This window comes from Micropterus salmoides, unplaced genomic scaffold (genome assembly GCF_014851395.1).
Source record: "Micropterus salmoides isolate LMB-PRFRI ecotype aquatic unplaced genomic scaffold, ASM1485139v1 Ms_hic_scaffold_7, whole genome shotgun sequence".
In the NCBI taxonomy this organism is placed as follows: Eukaryota; Metazoa; Chordata; class Actinopteri; order Centrarchiformes; family Centrarchidae; genus Micropterus; species Micropterus salmoides.
Window position 1 is genome coordinate 28,165,959 of NW_024044459.1, and position 20,387 is coordinate 28,186,345.

Here is a 20,387-nt window from a genome sequence, read left to right on the forward strand (position 1 = left end):
ATTATTAATGAGATATCTTAACTAAAGGAGGGCAACAAAGAGAAAGAGAGGAGATAGAAGAAGAGATGAGGGAAGTATGGACCTGGAAGAGGGAAACAGAACTGCTGGTAGAGAGCGTGAAAGGGTCTGAAGAGGTGAATGAAAGGCTAAAGTTATCTACATAAAACTGGTGCATGTTTTTTTCTTAGTGCATTTCCTCATTTAACTATAAATGTTTGCATCGGCACACACTTGAATGGATATTTGTTTATGTTTGCATGCATCCATGTGAAACTATGTGTAAGTCTATAAGTGTGTACAGACTAATTTCTGCTTGCGTTTGAGCGTTAGGCTGCAGCATCTTTCTAATTGCTGGTGTATTAGAGGGCCAGCTCTTTGATCTGGGGGCTGTGCCGGGCCTCAGCACTTGCTGCGCAGGGTGGTCTCCCATCATGCTCGGCTGATCACAGACGCAGCCTCACTATTGGCTGCCTGGCAGGCCCTCCCATCAGCCTCGATGCTACACGCCTCTGACAACTTCATTAGCCCAATTCGACCCTCCAAGTCTACTCTGCTATATTCTGCTTTGCCAGCAACAGGAAGCTAGAGCTGGTACAACTGGCAGGGAAGGGAAGACTCTTATACAAATATCAAGCAGTATGATAATAAAAAAGAAAACACAAAGAAAAAACACACATACTGACAAACACATTTGGTTGAAGGTGATAGTTAATAAGAAGATGACACGCTTTCGTTGCAAAATTATTCTTTTCCTGATTCTCAAAACACAACAAAAGGAAAATCTAATTATAAAATCATAAGTTTAAAAATTCTCAAAGGTTCACGGTAATTTTAAATGTATTTTTGTGCTTTGTGCCTTAATGCTGCATTCACTGAGGTGTACTATCCCTTTATTATCAAACTAATAATTGATGAATTTTTTATCTGATGAATAAGGCGAAATGAACATGAGGAAAAAAGACAAATGGAATTTTAATATGCTGTCCAGCTATTCTAATACATTAAAGGCATTTCTGTCTCTGTCAATCAGTCTGTCTCTCAGTGTCTTCTTCTCCCTCTTTCTCACACATATAGATACACAAACACACACACACACAAGCCAGTACGCACACAAAATACCTCTATTATTGCCTCCTCTCAACACATGAAATGAAATGAAGATGTGAGAACACTAGTGTATAGCTAAGAACTGTGTCTGATTGACTGAAGCCTCACTTATTCTTGAAATATCAAATATCAAGATGAGAGCTAATCTCTGATTCTTCATCTTGTCACAGCTAAAACTGATTGACGGTCCATATCATCAATAGCCTTTAATCATTTACAGGCGTAGCTGACACATCTAGGACAAAGCATTTACAACATCAAATTTTAAATAACAATAGTCATATATCTGATCCCATTAACAAATATTTGGTTGTCTTTCATTCAGTAAGTGTCCCTACAGCTAAACAAGCCACCTCTTCAGTTTCCAGGCCACTCAAACTTTTTTTCCCACGACACACAGAGATTATGGATTATCTAACTATGTCTCTTCTCAGGACAACAGATTTCGTGTAAATCCACCTGGCCAACTCTTTGGGTTGATTTGATTTCCAGGTTGCTGAACAAGACAGGTGCTTGTAATACTGGGGTTTGGTAGCCGGTAGAGCAGGTAATCCAGGTTTACCATCATTGTAGCTCAGTGGTAGATAGGTGAACTATTGAACCTTGTCCCTGCAGCTGAGGCTTGGTAGTGTACTGTAGCAGGCTAATTAGCCGGTCGCAGGTATGAGGAAAAAAAATGAGATATCTCTCTCTTCCTCCCCTGCTCCACTTCTACTTCTTTTCATCTCTCATTCATGAGCCCTTGGTGGTGCCCTTGGCATTGGGTATGTAAACTATCAATTCATACCATCACACACACTCAGGGCTGGCATTATAAAACCGTACCACAGGTTGCATAATGAGCACACAGCTTAATGAAGTTGTTTCAGCAGTGATGTTGTGTGGAAAAGAAAGATCAATGATTATTTCACAGTCCTTAAACATATTCTACCTAATGTGAATTTAAATGTAGTTTATGGGATGATATTTCAATCATTTGTTGACTGTGATGCCATTCTTCAAATAATTTATTCTGTCATCACATGGTCAGAAACACTCCAAGCCCACATGGTGACCACTTCCTGTGGTCACAGTTTTAGAGGATTGAATTCCAACACAGAACACGCTGGTTTAACCAACACCACTGGTCGCAGGCTCCCATCCAGCTCAAATAAACAGAACTGTTTCCAGTCTTTACTTCCGATTCACAGGACTATGTAACCCCGAGACTACCAAGAGAGGGTTTTAGTATTGAACCAGTACACAACCTGAAAGATACAATATATAGATTAGATAATGTTAATAGATAAATGTTAATTTATCAAACAAAATCATCCGCTGTACTCTGCTTATAAAATAAGAGGATTTGCTGTTTGTGCATCTTGGAAAACTGAATATCTTTGCCTTTTGGGCTGTTTGTCAGATAAAATAAAAAATAGGAAGACGTCACCAATGGGCTCTGGGAAATTTTGATGGGTGTTTTCTTGTATTTTATAACAAAAAAAATGTAAAACACTGTAAAAAATTTTAAATAATCTATGGAATGCTACAATCAAAAAATGAATCTGAAGATAGCAACTTGGGTTCTGAGGCATTGTGATGTTGTGTTTTACAATTTTCTGATATTGTATTGACTCAACAATTAATTCATTGATTAATTGAAAATAATCGCTGGCAGCCCTTAAATTAAGCAGTTCTGATTACTACATTGGGTGCTTTTGACATAATTTTATTTTTCCCACAGTCTCTCATTCAACTATTTTATAGTCAAGAACACAGAAGTAAAAATATCCATCCTGGATAAGAATATGATTTGGCTTTTCAAGCAAAAAGATGACTGGCTGGATGGCTGAGAGAGAAACTCAATCCCGCCTCCTGCTGAGGGAGAGACAAGCACTGGCTGTCGACAGGCACACCACCTGACTACCACATAGCTACTGATTTGAAACGACAAGTCAAGAGAAGTCAGGAGTAAATAAGAGAGATGTATAGAGAGTGAAAAATAGAGGGAAAGAGAAAGAGGGGGGTAATAGATTTGAGAGTGTTTTTGGGGAGTAAACAGATGGAGTAAACACAGCACGAGGGAAACCAGGGGACTCCCACCGAACCCGCTCAATGTGTCACTGACACTGCAGCGCAGAATCAACAAAGTGCTCTGAGGGCAACATGTACACATACATACACACACACCCACACACCCACACACAGTTCACCAATTGGCAGGATGCTGGGACCCAGAGCTCCTATCCAGAGCAGTGACAGGCACATGGAGAACAAGCTGGCTGACAGCACATGACAACTCCTCAGCTAGTGGAAAAGGAGAAAGGCATCTCCTACTCTACTTTATAACTGTGGTTTTAACAAGTGGCCTGAATATGTGGTGGTGAAAATACAGTAATACTAATATTTTCAAGATTTTAATGTGAAATATCACTCTGCATTGAGGCATAGCTATAATTTACCTTCTCTCATCTCCTGATCGTGCTCTAAACCTCATCCTAATAACCATCTGTATAGCTTCTCTCTTTCCAATTTCTTCCATGCCCCCAGACCTGCTTGCACGCCCAAAGCTGCGGTGTGCCAGCGTACCAACAGGCCTGTAGGCCTGTCCAAGAGAGAGATAGAAAGGAAGAGAGAAAGAGGGAAGGTAGCCAATTAAGATTGGGTAATGGGGGAGTGAATGTGAGAGAGAGAGTGTGTGTGTGTGTGTGCATGTGTGTTCGTGCACACTAGTATGGGTGAATGCCTGACTTCAAGCGGCTATAAGTGCACTTGCTCTTGTGTGTGCATGTGTCTGGTGCCACAGGCTGTGCACACAGCCAAACTTAATTTAGCAGGCCCGGGTTTTTAACACAGGCCTGAAGCTAGCCAGCTTTAGCTGGCCAGAGAGCCAGAAGTTAACAGGCACATTGCTCTCCGAAACCCCCTGAGATCTCATTCCCACCCTGAGGGGTGAGAGAACTCATTTAGTCATTGATGACCATCACTGATCACATCCTTGTGGTCATATCTTACCGTCAGGCACTTCATTACAATAAAGCTTTATGGAGCAACCCCCTCCTCCCCGACTTTCAAGACCTTGACAGTTAACAATGCTAAAAGAGTTACCATTCAGCTGTCATTGACAAAACTTCTGACATGGTTTGTGATTGTTTGCGAAGCTGACATTTTGGAAGGCTGCTACCACTCGCATTGCTGTATACAGTCTGACAGACTCTGCTTTTAAGCCATGAACAACAACAGAGGACAACATCCAACATGTTTCTGTTTTCTCTATGTCCCCTGGAAGGGGAGCTGAAAAGACATGCTACTTTGTGTATATGTGTGTGCAGTACCCATGTGTAATGATGTGTAGTGCATGTGTGGCATCAGGGCTGAGATGGATGTGGCAACATGGAATTTTTGTACTGCAGTGGGGCATGCCCTTGACGTTGTTGTCACTGATAAAAACACAGGTGCAGCAACAGTCTGAACACAAACACACACCTTGATCACTGGTGTGTATGGGAATTCACACCTGGGGACACAACAAAACAGTGCTGGATTGTGTCTCAGCCTCCAAACAAGAAATATGTGCCAAACTGCCTAAGCAAATAGCAACCAAAATTTTGCTTGTGTGAGTTGCATGCTGTTAGCTATGGAATTAATAAATATTGCATCAGTGAAATATAGATCAATTACAAATGATGGTTAGTGGATGAGCCTAAAGCTAAAGATAGCAGGGTGACAATCAAACTTAACATAGAATGAGGCATGTGTATTTGTGCATGCATCGGGGAGTGTGTGTGCATGGATGCATGTACACTGTCTTTCTGTGTGTCTCAGAGTGTATCGTCTTATTCTACGAGGTAATAGGCAGTCAGCTTCACAGCCAGAGCATGACCTAGAAAGTGAAACCATGCGGCAAGGGACTAAATGTGTCACATGGGCTCAATCATTTTCTCTCTCTGAAGACAGAGGGAGAGAGACAGAGACAGAAAGAGGGAGGAATGGGGGAGAGAGAGAGCGAGAGAAGGCTTCTACCAACCCGCTGCACTCAGAAGCTAATTAAGTCATTTGAAATAGCCACAAAGGGTACCTGTATGCAATCTAGCCAAGGCAAAGGGTTGATGAGCCTCTGCAAGGCCCCAGGCTAACTTCAAAAAGAAGGCAAAGGATGAGAATGAAAGAAATGAGGAAAAGGAGAAAGAAACAGGAAAAAAGTGAAGTGGGTTTTTTAATTGAAGCCCAACTTGAGGAAGAGCATGTGTCTCCTTGTGTTGTGCAGCAGGAAAAAGGTTAAGCATGCCCCCAGCAGAGTATGTCTGCACACACAGGCGCTCAATGGGGAGCAGGTGGGAAGATGCAGGGGTGTAGGGATTGAGGGGTGCAGGAGAAAGGCTCCAGATAATTGAGCGAGTTCACTGAGCGGCCATGTCATGTATGTGTGTGTTTTTGTGTTGTGTGTGTGTGTATCCACGAACTTCCTATCCAATATTCATACAAACACACACGTGTGTGTAATTGTGCTGTCTCTTCTTAGACACCTGCTGAACTTAAAATGGACATTTTCTAATCGTAACTGTAAACAAACTTAATTAAAATTCACAGACGACAGCGGCAGCCAGTTACATACAGACAGAAAAGGGTGGGGGTTAAACTGAGAAGCTGTTAATCCAGTCAATATGGAAACAAAGATAGAGAACTACTATTCATTTTGCTAGATTTCCAAACCACAGATGATATAAGAAATCTACAGCTGTTAACAGCTTGAACAGAACACACACATCTGAGGGTTTTGTGCCCTAACATGCATGCCCTCACCAGGGGCAAGCCTGGCGACACCAGCGACTGAACTGGGTCACACGCACACACACATATAAACACACACACAGTATAGACTGCGGCATTGGCAGCATGGTGATCACAGGAGAGGGCAGACAGGGGGCTGGATGTAGAGTGATTGGACTATTCTAGGTCAGCTCTCCTGACAATGCACCACTGTCTCCTAATGTGGTGGGCTAAAGGATAAAGGCTGTGTTTGGCCTGACATTACAGCTACATGTTCCAAAAGGAATACCTGCTACATACAAAGACACACACACACACAGCAATCACACATACACACTTGGAAGGAAGTACAAACTGACACATATCACATATCTATCTGTGGCAAAGGAGGATTAGGGCAGGTTCAAGACCCCAAGAATTTAATTCACCTCGCTCTGTTTTTCTACCCCGGTCTAATGAAGCTGTATGCAGCAGATCTCCTCTGCAGCCTATGGAGAGAGATCAGCCTGTGGACTTCAAAGAGGTTGCAACTAGGTCACCGCAAGACACTGCAGTCAGCTAGAGCAGAGTCTCTGGTCTGAGACACCTCACTTCTCTCCCTTCTCTCTCTCTCTTTTCCTCTCCCTCTCGCTCTACCAACCACTGCCTCTCACTCGCTCACCCTTGCTCTCGCTCTCATACAATGATATCAGTGAAATTAAAATGGATTATAGCGCCTTTCCATAGTGTCATTCCCTGGGGTTGTACAGCACCATGTCATGTTACTGTTACTATAATGCTACTTCTTTATCACTGTCCATCGAAGCTGGTGCTCAGCAGTTTAACTAATGTTTAATTTAGACACAGAGCGAGAGAAATGGGAAAAGAGAGGCAGCAAGAGAAGGCACAGACAGAAAATGAGACAGAGACACCAAGCAGAATGCAGAAACAGCTAAATCCTCCGTGGTCACACACTGCCATCCTGATCTGTCAAAGGCCAAAGAGACAGTGACTCCAAAGGCTACTGCACCGCACTTTGGATAAAACAGCCACAGAGGCAGCCTGAGAGATGAACGGGAAACAGCAACCTTAGAAAGAGAAGAAAGAATGGAGAGAGGAAGAAAAACTCAAGAGGGAGAGTGAAGGGCAACTCTGACCAAGGTCAAAATGAACAGAGATGCAGGGCCACGTTGTCTCTCTGAACACGGCGCAAAACACAACAACTCTTAACATGAGAAAACAGCCACAAATATCTTAAGCTGAATACAGAGGACAGGGAGGGAGGGAGGGAAGGATATTTTTTTCTTCACAGCATTTACACAGTGTCAAGACAGGAAAAGACGTAATTTTCTAAGCAAACTTTGGTTCTATTAGCCTTTGTAGCAAAGTGTATTTGTGCGTAGAGGATGTCTTTTATCACTCTCTGTGAAAACCTGAAACATGACACTGGGATTTTCTGTCCACTAAGGTAACAATTAATCTCTTAGTGCCCCTAATAGGCAATACTGCTCATTTAGCTTTGAACAGAACTCTGGGTTCTGTTTTATGAAAATGCATCTGATGTGATCACCAGTCACCCCCCGTACTTCATTTCAACACTTTAAGGATAGAAATCACATATTCTCAATATTAGGAGACATTAAGTTTAGATGTGGAAAAGGATTGAAGAGGCTTGGGTTTAGTTGATGAACACAGTCAGTATGTCCTGATGATGACATGATCATTACAAGTGTGCTAATCTATCACAATTTATAATAGGCCAATAACCACCACTGGCGACAGAGACTGGGGTTCAATGACCAGCAGCAGTATCTCTGGGATCACTATCAAATGGAATGTGATTCTTTTGTTCTTAATCCAGTGTGTCTGCATTTTCTTTATGGCAAGTTTATTTGCGTGTACAGTATGGGTGTATGACTGTGTGTGTTTTGTCACTGTTGCTGTTTTTCTGGGTGTGTGCTGCGGTGTACTGTGTTTTGAGCTCAGGTTGACATTCGTTTGACTGACATCGGGGGCGACAGCAGCACAGTGGCATATGGTAACCGCCTGCTAACCGCTAAAACTTGACATCAGCGCAAACAAGTCAGCCAAGCGTGGCATAGTGCGCTCCTAAGAGGGTTAAGGGATAGGCTGTCAGCATACAGCAGGATAATAACACCTATCAGAAGCACCATAATACCAGATAAAGGGGAGAAGAGCCAGACCAAATACACATGGTTAGTGCTGATTCAGGTGAAATTGAGTGTGTAAAGTTACACAAAAAAAGCCATGGATAAATTATAACAGGTCTAAACACGTGTTGCATACTTGTTCTGCTGTGAAAAAGTTCAGGTCTTGATCTCAGCATTAACATCTCACATCCATAATGTGTTTTCATCTGTAACACTTTACTTTAGCATTTACCAGAAGTATATAAATTTGAAATAAATTGTTTATATCACACTATAGTACAGGCAGCTTTAAGCAAATATGAATGTTTAATAATGTATTTGTTAACAACTATAACTCTTCCTGTGGGCACCCATAAGAAAAGGCTGGTGTATAAAAAGTTAATGACAATATAGTAGGAAACAAGTGTAATAATATAAAATGTCTTCATAGGAGTATTTATATTTCATGACACTTAAATATAGAACTACATTTTATTATACTATTAACAATTTATTAGGTATTAATATAGAGCTTCTAAATGCTAAATAGGGGGACTAGTGAAAGTGTTACCGTTACATCTTATTTAGTTGGATTATATTCACATGTCTCCTTCCTTTCCTTACATGATATCTAGAAGGAAAGCAATAGTAAATACCTCATCTGGCTTGTTCCTTATCCCGGAGTAACATGACAATGCATCTCTGTAAAGTAAGCTACAATGAGAGGAGTCTGCCGCCTTTTCTTGTGGGTTTATGCATGTGTATGTGTGTGTGTGTGTGTGTGTGTGTGTGTGTGTGTGTGTGTGTGTGCTCTTCTGAAATTAATTGCATTTTCACACGAGACCAAATGCATCTTTGACCAAGTCCAGAGGTGATTTGGATGACCACACCTTCTGTCTGTTATACACATGGATTTCATGACTTTTGGTGCAAAAGTTAACCTAAGATGCATGTTGATGCCTATTGTACAGAGCACATAGATATATGGACAAACTGTTATCCACTGACCCACTGAGCTACAGAAGACAAAAGAGCTGCAGACAAATCTGATCAGTGATGCCATCTCTCCTTATTGTCTGTCTCTCTTTCTTTTTCACAGACACAAAAGCACACATATCTTGAAACACTGCCATCACTGCCATGATCTGATGTACTGAAATGTACATCTCACATCCACAGAGAATGCAGGACAATATCAGTCTCAAAAGACAGATAAGCCTTCAAATAAAGATTCCATCTTCGATGTCTGGTTGCATACAGAGACACACGAAAAAAACACAAAAGCAGACAGCTACAAGACACCAATACATATGGATAAACGCAGATAAAACCATAGCCTCAAATAAATGTATGGCATATTACTAATCATCTATCTATGACAAATAATCCAGCAGGCCAAATGATTGAAAAGTTGGTTTGGATATCTGAACAGCATCATGTTGTTACTATTAAACACTATTAAAAATGTCTGCAGAGCAGAGAGAAAGCAGTCTTCCAGCATCTATTTTCATTTCTAACCAGAGTTGGTACTAAAACTATTAACAGAAAGATTTGTTGTTGCTTACCTCTAACCCTAGTGTACCCCCTAGAACCCCACTAACCCCTATTTAAGCACTGAGTTTCCTCTCATCGATCAAGGTGTGGCGCACACAGTCCAGGAGCATGACACTGGCACTGGAGAGCTTACAGCCAGCTCCAACTTTGACCCTAAGATATGCTCAGTGGCTGTTGTGTGTGTGTGCGTGTGTGTGTAAATTCTTAGTGGGCCACCTATCTCCTAACCACTAGCTCCTTGCAAAACTCAATTTCCTCCTGGAGCGTCCACAGCTAAGCACTTTTAACCTCTGCTAACCTGCTGCGATGGAGGATACATCTAAAATTTACAAGATGATGAAAGAGTCTTTGCATGTGTGTTTGTGTTTGTATTTGTATGTAATATTAACTGATTCTAACACATAGGCTACATACACCCACTTGTATTCAAAAAAGAAGTGAAAGCTGTTACATTTCAGCTGTACAGTGAACATGCTGCTGCACAGGTTGACGAATTATGCAAAACATTGTGGTGGATTGTGTGCACGTCTTGTGTCTGTTGGCCATAGAGGAGTGTTCCCAGTGAGAGAGTGAAGAGGTATCCACCACACACTGCCTGGGGCCCTCTGGAAGAGAGACTAAACAAGACCTTCCCATTGGGACGTGCACACACTGCCTGCAGCTGCAAATGACCTACTACCCACCTCACACACACACACACACACACACACACACACACAGTCAAACTCACACAAGTGCACACACATACATAGAGACAAAGCCTTTTTGATGATATAATTTGTTCATTTCAAGAGAAAAAAAAAAGTCAATTATCACATGTGGGCTCAAAAATGTACACTCCCAAACAATGTTTCACAATTAGATCAAAGTCTTCATTTTCTTTTGTTTTCCATCCTCTCATCCCCCAAGCAATATGGTGGCAGAAGCAGCCAGGAAACCAACATACCAAACAACTCACAACAGCATTTTCAACTATGTACATATACAGTACAATTGACTGCATGTGTACATAGTACATCCATAAAATAAAACATCATACTGTTCATCCATAACATTATGACCATCTGCCTAATATTGTGTAGGTCCCCCTTTTGCTGCCAAAACAGCCCTGACCCGTCGAGTCATGGACTCCACTAGACTTTGGAAGGTGTGCTGTGGTATCTGGCACTAAGATGTTAGCATCAGATCCTTTAAGTCATGTAAGCTGGGAGGTGGGGCCTCCATGGATTGGACTGAGATCTGGGGAATTTGGAGGCCTAGTCAACAACTTAAACTCTTCTCAAAACATCCCTGGAACATTTTTGCTTTGTGGCAGGGCGCATTATCGTGCTGAAAGAGGCCACTGCCATCAGGGAATACCATTTCCATGAAAGGGTGTACATAGTCTGCAACAATGCTTAGGTAGGTGGTATGTGTCAAAGTAACATCCACATGAATGGCAGCACCCAAGGTTTCCCACAGAACATTGCCCAAAGCATCACACTGCCTCTGTCAGCTTACCTTTTTCCCATAGTGCATCCTGGTGCCATGTGTTCTTGAGGTAAGCAGGTCCATCCATGTGATGTTAAAGAAAAAGTGATTCAACAAACCAGACCGCCTTCTTCTATTGCTCTGTGGTCCAGTTCTGATGCTAATGCGCCCTTTGCAGGTACCCTGACTGGTCTGCAGCTATGCAGCCCCATATGCAACAAACTGCAATGCACTGTGTGTTCTGACACAGTTCTATCAGAACCAGCATTAAGTTTTTAGGCGATGTGACCTACAGTAGCTCGTCTGTTGGAATGGACCACACGGGCCAGTCTTCACTCCCCGTGTTCATCAGTGATCCTTGGCCACCCATGACCCTGTCGCTAGTTCACCACTTTTCCTTCCTTGGACCACTTTTAATAGGTAACACCCCACAAGGACTGCAGCTTTGTAGATGCTCTGGCTCATCTTGCTATCACAAACTGGCCATGTCAAAGTTGCTCAAATCCTTAAACTTGACCATTTTTCGGCTTTTAACAAATCAACTTTGAGGACAAATGTTTACTTATTGCATGGTAATGATGGTAACGAGATAAACGAGTTATTCACTTTACTTGTCAGTGGCCATAATGTTATGGCTGATCAGTGTAACTACTGTAACAAACATTTGTACTCTTCATGTGCATGTAGAGCAGTAGTTCGCAAAATATTTAAATCATGGCACCCCAGTGACACATACATTCGCCTTTAAGCTGAGAATGTCATAGTAAATATCTATTATCAGCATTTATTTTAGGTCTATTTACTGTGACAATGTGTGGTGAAATGTTATCTAAAAGGGAACAACAAAAACTGGAAACCACATCCCTGGCCAGTTGTTACGGCACCCCGGGGTAGCAGCATTTTGGGAACAACTGATCTAAAGTTCAGATCAGTTTAAAGTCGCACTAGTCAAATTGGATTACTTTTAGAGTAGGAATCTTCTAATGCAAACATATTCTTAGGATCTACCCTTCTCTCCCTATCTCCCTAGTTTGCGTCTTTTCGTGGCTCTCTCTCTCTCTCTGTTTGTTCGTATCTCCTCTGTATGTTGTCCTTGTCTGTGTATGTGGCCTCTTTCCAGGTCTCTATGTTGAGGTGGTGGGCTCATATCCTAGTTAGTGGGCGACACTTAAAGCTGCTAAGTATGTCCTCCTCCAATTGTCCTCCTAGATCAATCCTCTTCACTTATGTTTTGCAATCTATATTTTGTCATCATAACTGTATATGCTGCAACTTTCTGTTGTGAATCTATTCTGTACAGAAAACATCTATTGCATGTTTGTCTGTCCTGGGAGAGGGATCCTTCCTGTGTTGCTCTTCCTGAAGGTTCTTCCGTTTTACTACTTGGGGGGGGGGGGTTCCTCATTTAAAGGGGTCTTGTATGCTGTACAGATTTTAAATACCCTAGAGGTAAACTCTAAATTTGTAATATTGAGCTATATAAATAAATTTGACTTAGATTTGACATGTGTGTAAATCCAGGGGTACTTGTATATGATAAATTATATCTGCATAGTTAATCTACTGTAAGTGTTAAAATCAACATTAGATGTGTTTAGAGAGGCCGATCAACACTTATTAACACCATAAAATGTGTTGTGTGTTTTCCCTTGAATCTCAACTCTTAGCCCAAATGTGAAATGTCATAATGCATGTTCTCCCTTACACACTTGTGTGAATAATGTATTGGGCAGATTTTCACTAGATGCAAATAACAGATGCCACTGGTAATTACAATAATGACAGGACCTCCCAAAAGAAAATCAATTTTAGATTGGGCTTAATATGGAATGCAAAGAACATGTCCAACACCAATGACATACATAAACAATGATAAAAAACATGTGCTATGACCTTGTACCTACAGTGTGTGTTTAGAAAAAATATCAAACCCACTGTAAACTGTCCTTTTCATTTATCAGTGTCTTGTGAAACAATAGCCAGTGTGTTTTCCTAGAGGAAGCCTGAGGATGAACATATCTTCTTCATATCGTTTTCTGACTGACAAATAAAGGCTCCCTGCCAAGAGAAACTCAATGAGACCACAATCAATATATTGCTACAAGGTGCACACACACACACATGCACATACACTACACAGATAGGGAATGATGTACGATTACCTGGAGCACATAACAATCAGCTGATGCTCATACAGTATGCACACGCACACACTCACATACTGCTTGTATACACACGCAGGCGTGCACACTGAAAGACACTTAATATGCAAATAAATCTTTTTACAACAGGGACAGCACTCCATTGTTCATCTGGACGAAGGGGGGCAGATAGATAGATAAATAGGTCTCTAGATATCTAGCTTGGACCTCAATTGATGAGATTTCACATACGGCAGCAACAGCGCTGTTAGGACAGGGAATACCACCACAAAATAATGTTTTCTCTCCCTCTGATCAATTTTTAATTTGGCCTGTGCAGCCGAGCCCTTGGCGTGCCTGGCCCCGGTAATTATGGTGGGTTATTGACAGCTGCCTTCCCGTGGGATGCTATTTAAAAGAGGTTTAACCCCAGAGCAAGTCCAGGCCCCACACCCGCCTTTGAAGGTGTCAAGTGCATTGATCTGAGCTGCAGGATGTGCTGGGACCTTCCCACCTGGAGGTGTGTGAATACCTGTGTGTGTGTGTTCCTTGTAGGGCTGCTATTACAAGGCCATGGCAAGGCGGAGTATCTTTTGACCCTTACACTCACGCACACTTGTGCGCGCACACACACACACACACACACACACACAAATACACAAACTGTCCTCTGGCTAAACCTCGCTGACTGGATAGAATGATACCTGTCTGGCCTCTGTGGCCACCTGATGCCCCAAGTTAGGCTGTACACACACTGTACGTACAATGTTATCTCTAGGCTACATACAGATACACACACACACACACACACACACAAACAGGTTAACTCACAGCTCGGGGGGAATTAGAGGAACTAATGAGAAAGGAGGAGAAGAAAGAATGGTGATTGGAGAGACTGAGACAGAAGAGAAAGAGAGATATCATCACACCACACAAGGCCATGACACAATACACACAGATGCCAGAGTGTGCAGCCGATGTTGACGAGGACATCGTCCAGCTAAATAAAAAAAAAAGAGGGTGGGCAGCATGACAGAAATTAAAAGAGGATTTCTGTGTTTGAGTTTGTCTGCTTCGCTGCCCCTTTTCAGCCTCCCATTGAAATTCTGGGCAGATACAAACCCCTAGGCTTTTGACACACTTTTGAAAACACCACACCCCCTCTTTCTTTCCAGTGGGTCTCCAGTGTCGAGCCTGACTCACTATCAAGAGAGAGAGAGAGAGAGAGAGTGAGATGGAGAGAAGAGGGGTGAGAAGGAAGGGAGGCATTACCGGAGCTATAGATCTGTTTTTGTATTAGCAACTTCCAAATTAAGTTAAGTTGTTCTTGAGGACAGTGTATAATTTTTGAGGTTAGTAAGTAATGTGAAGTAATAAAAAATGTTGACTTCTCATCTATGTTGTGTCTTGGTCAGATTAGTGGTGTAGGAGAGCTAAGGCCTCACAACAGCATTCATGTGCTTTCTTTCAATTTGAACTTTCACAAGTTTTGAGTCCTACTCTTAATCCTAACACCTATTATAAGTAATGATCCCACATTTCAATAATCCCTCCTTCCTCATTTATTCTGACTGTAACCTAGACTGTAACTGTAATCTAGACTCTCTCTCTCTCTCTCTCCCTCATCCCCTCCAAACCCCATGGCGCCCACCTCCACCATCTCAGTCTCAGGATGCAGAGCAGTGACAGGGCCAGAAGGTAATGATACAGCTGCCATGATGCAACAAGCAGACCTGTCGACTGTCAGGAATTGAAATCATGAAGGAATAAGCTGTCATTAAGAGGCCCTCTCCCAGTAGTGGAGCTGTCAGACGCCTGCCTTCTGCCTACTCTCTCTCTCTCTCTCTCTCTCTCTATACTCCCTTCTCTCCTCTGCCAGTCCCACCCCATTTGCAGTCACTCCCTCGCCCTCCTCTCATTTCTCTCTTCCTGCTTCAATCCTCCCTGTACCCCTCTCCTTCTTTCCTCTTCTGTCCTCTACCAACCAATCATAACCTTCTCCCTCTCTGCACCCCCCAACCCACCGCTCTCCATCTCAGATTCCTCTTTTCCACCTCTTTCTCCCACTCTCTGGTCGTTGCTAGAGCATCCTCCTCTCACCTGTCATTTTACCTCTAGGCTTTGGGAATAGCGCCACTTCCATGTGCACACACATGAGCATAAAGACAACATTCATGAGACCTGCACACACAGCACAAAGATTTCCCTTAACCTTGTGTCACTGTACAAATGTCACACGCATATCCTCTGCCCAATGTGATGCATTTGTGTCTATGTCTATGTGTATATGTTTTCTCTGTGTGTACATATTTTAGACTTAGCTTGAACAGATACAATTTGCCAGCTTATTAATGTGTCATCATCATAGAGCAGCATGACAAAGAATGTGATATGTCTCTAGACAGGAGCATGGTGGATATGGGAGGCAGAGGCAGGCTGCAACGAGATTTACCCTGTGATTGTTTGCGTGTGTGTGTGTGTGTGTGTGTGTGTGTGTATGTGGCATGATTAACTAGTAAAATCACCAATTTTTTTCCCCATCAGAAGAGAGGAAAGGCTGACTCTAAGTTCCAAGGAACATGGCTAAGAAATTCAGAGTAGTGCTTTGACACAGGGATGTGTAAGCCCATACACATCGTAGAACTGCACCGCATGCACGCACACACTACATCAGTACTGAGGAAAATTTAGTGTTTTGTCTGTGTGTGTATGTGCGTGTGGGTGTGTGTGTGTACTTGCTCATGTGTTTTGCAAAGCAACAAACTCCCCTCCATATTTGCTGAGTGCACTCCAGTTGACCCTTTGCTGTAGGCTTTGAAATTCCAATCAACTTCCCATGAGTAACTTCACATGAACTGCACTCGAGGCAACAGAATCTTGCCATGAAACACTTTTGGAAAATGGAGCCTAATCTAAACAAAATAAAATGTATACTCAAAATGTCAACATTTGACCTAACACTGCACTTAAAAAAATGTGTAACATAAAAATATTCAGTAATTGTCATGGTGCCAGAGTTGTCAAATATCTAATATAATATAGCCAAAACAACTACACCTACAGAAATATGGATATGTTTATATTACTGTATACAAGTCAGCTTACAATTTTAATGTCCATTGTTTCATAGCGCCGACTAGTCATGTGGTGTACCCTTTGAGCATCCTCAGTATCCATTGAAAATAACATACTGAATAACTATAATGGGTACTTCTGATGAGTATGCAGTGTGTTGCTTGTCCTGGTGATTAGCTCGTCCCTCTCTGCTCAAATGGGAGCTAATCATCAAAATCAGCTGATGGCTTGTTGGGTTGAGAGGAAACCCAGCAAAATCTTGCCTGCCAATGCCACATTGCACAAGCTAGGGCATTTTGCTCTGGCACTGTAATAATGGCTAATTGGATGTCATTGAGTTGTTCTCCCAAACTTGCTTGATCATGGGATTCTGCCTTTAATATGGCATAATGCTGCTGACCATCATCTGTATATGCTGTGTCACTGAGCTGTCAACATGTGTGTTATTGCTGCATGGTTGTAAAAGGGTATAAAATGCATATGTATTTACAAAAAACATCTTTCTTCAGATCGCATAGTAGCTCTAAATCCTATACATGCACTTAAAACTACATCCACACAAATTTCATGGCATGACATAATAAACCACAAACATGCCCGTAATAGATGCAGACAGCATGAATTGACTGTAAATGTGTATGCCTGTCTTTCCAACGTACACACAGAGTACAGAGGCCTGTGTGTGGTAAATGCCTGGATGATGATTTGTCAGGGTGTAAGAACACGATTTCTTGTTTACTATGATGAATGAGCAATACTTGCACTCCACACACCATGTTCTCTATATCGAAGCTGTCACTTTGGCTTTCTGCAGCACAACCCTGCCTTCTCCAACTGTAATACCAGCCAAGGCAACTGTAATTCAAAGTCTCAGGGTAGTCGAATCATCCGTTAGCACACACATAGGCACATACGCACAGAATCCAAACCTCTCTTGTTGTTGTTCACAGCATGAGAGGGCTTTACACAGCAGTGAAAGTCTTTATGGTATTCAGATAGGTGAAACGAGGGAACAGAGGGAGAGGGGGAGCAGGATCTCCCCTAAGTCAATTTGAACAGCAAGCCAATGAAATTACACAGGTAGTCATGGCCAGGCTGACAAATGAACGCAGAAATGGGGATGAAAATAATAAGACAGGCAGAGCCACCTTTTGCTTGCTGACACAAAAGTGTATACACTGGTGTGTGATCATATGGTAAGAACAGAAACAAATCTATATTTTACATTATCTCTTCCTCTCTCTCTCAGCTCAGTCACCCATGAATGTACAGGACTACAGAGGAATTATGCATCATAAGAATGTATAAATGTTTTCTGGTATAATAATTATCATGTTGAGGTTTATGCTTCATTTCACTAACAGACAATATAAGCCGCAGTTTTGGTTTGAGGACTATACAGTAATAATATCATTCAAGAGTATGAGTCTGCACCTGTGAATGAATGTCTGCTTGTTATTATTATTATTTGTTGTCTGCCGGGCCAGCTCAAATTCCCGTGAGCTGGAATGAGCTAGAAACATGAATCCTGGGGGAATAACTGGAAATGGTGTGCATCAGCTTCCATAGAAATATGAACTCAAACGGCCACATGGTGGCGCTGTAAATAAGGCTTAAAAATGCAAACTTTGAAAGGCCACGCCTCTTACGCCTAAAGTCAGATTGACTTAAAATTTCTCACACAAGTGCAGCTCAATGTGCTCTACAAAAAAGACTCAAGGACTATTAAGGTCCACCTAGAGTTTTTTTCCGCCATTTTGAATTTTTTGAAAATCACATTTTTGACATCTCCTCCTAGATCGTAGCTCCGATTGCCACCAAATTTTCAGAGAATCATCATTGGATCAAGCCTATTAAAAGTTGCATAAAGCATGTCGATAGCTCAATTACTTTTCAAGATATGAACCAATGAACTTTGAAAGGGGCGTGGCTATGGACATAAATGACCACAAATCAGCAACCGTAGAGCCAATCATCACAAAACTCACAGGATATGTTCAAATAGGTGCCCCAGATATACCTGGACAGTTTGATGTACATACGTTACTAGGGGGCGCTACAAGCACAAGACGGGTGCTTAGCATTACACAAATTACACTATAAATCCCATATTAAATCTGAAATCAAATCTCTCAGGATGTGTCCACATAAGTAAATGAAACATGCCCTGAAAGTTTCATTCAAATTGAACACCCGAGTGTGCTATAAATGCAAACAAACTGCAGGGGATAAAATGCAAAACAGGCTACGAAATGCATATTGTTTGTCCAATCAACACAAAACTTGCATGATATGTCTAAATCAGCACCTGACGCATACCCTGAAAGTCTCATTCAAATCCACCACTAGGGGGCACTATGAATGCATCGTAACTGGATGTGGAATAATACAAATCAAGCTATAGATCAGAAAATGGTTGTCCAGTTGTTACAAAACTTGCAGGATGTGTTTCATAAAAATGTTGAACCGTATGTGTGAAATCATTTTGATGGCGATATTGCGAAAAAAGGTATGAACCCGCGAATCGCCGTTTGCGGCTATATTTATTATTTGCCTCTGTGATTATATGATACTGTGGTGTGCAGAAATTATTTAGCATCATATAATTTCTCATATGACCCCAGGACAAACTTTCCTTTCTTGTGTAAATTGTACAGTGAAGTTTAACTGAATTGGGTCGATGCAGTACATCCAGAGTCTGAGCCATGAAAGCATACAGCAACAACAAATGACCCACAATCACATTCAAACCTCCAGTCAAATAAAAGAAAACAAAATACCATGACACTTGGCTTCTGACTGTGCCACAATGCCTTCCACAGCCCCGAGTATTCAAGCCTGCCCTTCAAATAAACAGTGTTTGTTAGACTTGTCACACCAATATCCCATCAGGCTAACCGCTGTGGCAGTTGTGGTAACAAAGACCGCATTATGAGCACAGTGCCAGTGAGTTTTTCACTTAGAGGCCCACAAAACTCTACATATCAAAGATGTGTCACAGTGTATACTCTGAAGAGGGTCAAAAACTATAGGAAAAAGAAAAAGAAAAAGAAATTAAAATAATATATATTAAAATAAAGTGTTTAGAACTGTCTGCACGATAAATCCTCTTCTAATGTCTTACGAGCAGTGTCCTCAGTGCACTCAGCTCTCACGTCCCTCTTAGTGAATCATGAAAACAGGACTTCTTGGATCAAAGATCAGAAAATCAGTTCAACTTCCATCAGAATAGCTTGAACTTCTTTTGTTGTGACCCCTACCTCCATGGCTCTGGTGATGAAGGGGATCTGTGTCCCTGAGTTCAAGTCCTGGTTGATGATGAGTCTACGGGCCCACTGACCGGCCCGCACTACTCCACTGCCTTGGATCAACACTAGCAGCTTGGACGGGTTGGACAAGGCATCTGGGCTCATGTAGATAAAACTGGTGGGTTCATCATCTGTAGCATCCACCTAAATGTCCGGGAAAACACAGGTTAAGTCAAACCCCTAAAATCTCTTATATAAAGAAAGAACGAAGAAAGAATTCTGCACGTTTTGAATATGATTTTGTAGACTTTTGGGACATTTAACTCAATCAAATACATATTTGGTCTTTCTATACGACAGCAGCATCATGATGAAATAGTGATTTTATAATTAAAGCACTGATTTCTGCCAGTTCAAATTATTGCCTGGTAATGACTATAAAATAAAAAGGTTAGAAATGTTCTTATGTAACATGCATGAGTTTAAGGAGAAATAGCCATCTCTTCTGTGGCATTTGCAGCTCATAAGCTAATAAGCATCAGTACACTAATCATCAATAATCATGATTAGAAAACAGGCTTTGTGTGATTAAAACAGAGGCAGAAAGTAATAAGGAAAGAAAGAGAGGCTAAGTGAGTTAGTGTTTGTGTGCATGCGTGCAAGCGCTCCATCCACATCCCATGTGTCTTTGCATCTCTCCCAAGTATGGCTGGAAGAATCTCTAAGGAGACAAACACTGTCCATAAAAGCCATGGGTGGCAGCTGCAAGAACTTAATCCAAACAGACAAAGGCAGCCGAGCGGGGGAGAAAATCTTACCCTTTATTCTCTTGTGCTCCCTCATTCCCTCTCCCTATACTTGGCTGTGGTTAATCTTCTTAAAATCTGCGGTCACAAGTTCAATGCCACGCAGGT

General features: G+C 41.8%; 1 protein-coding gene across 3 annotated transcripts in view; it reads right to left on the bottom strand.

The window, feature by feature from the left end:
* Positions 1-20,387, bottom strand: part of fam172a (family with sequence similarity 172 member A) — a 155,641-nt gene that overhangs the window by 115,626 nt on the left and 19,628 nt on the right. For all 3 annotated transcript variants that reach the window (XM_038702743.1, XM_038702744.1, XM_038702745.1), the window contains exon 6: positions 19,486-19,677. In XM_038702743.1, the coding sequence (XP_038558671.1) occupies positions 19,486-19,677 (192 nt within the window). The remainder of the gene's footprint in view (positions 1-19,485; positions 19,678-20,387) is intronic.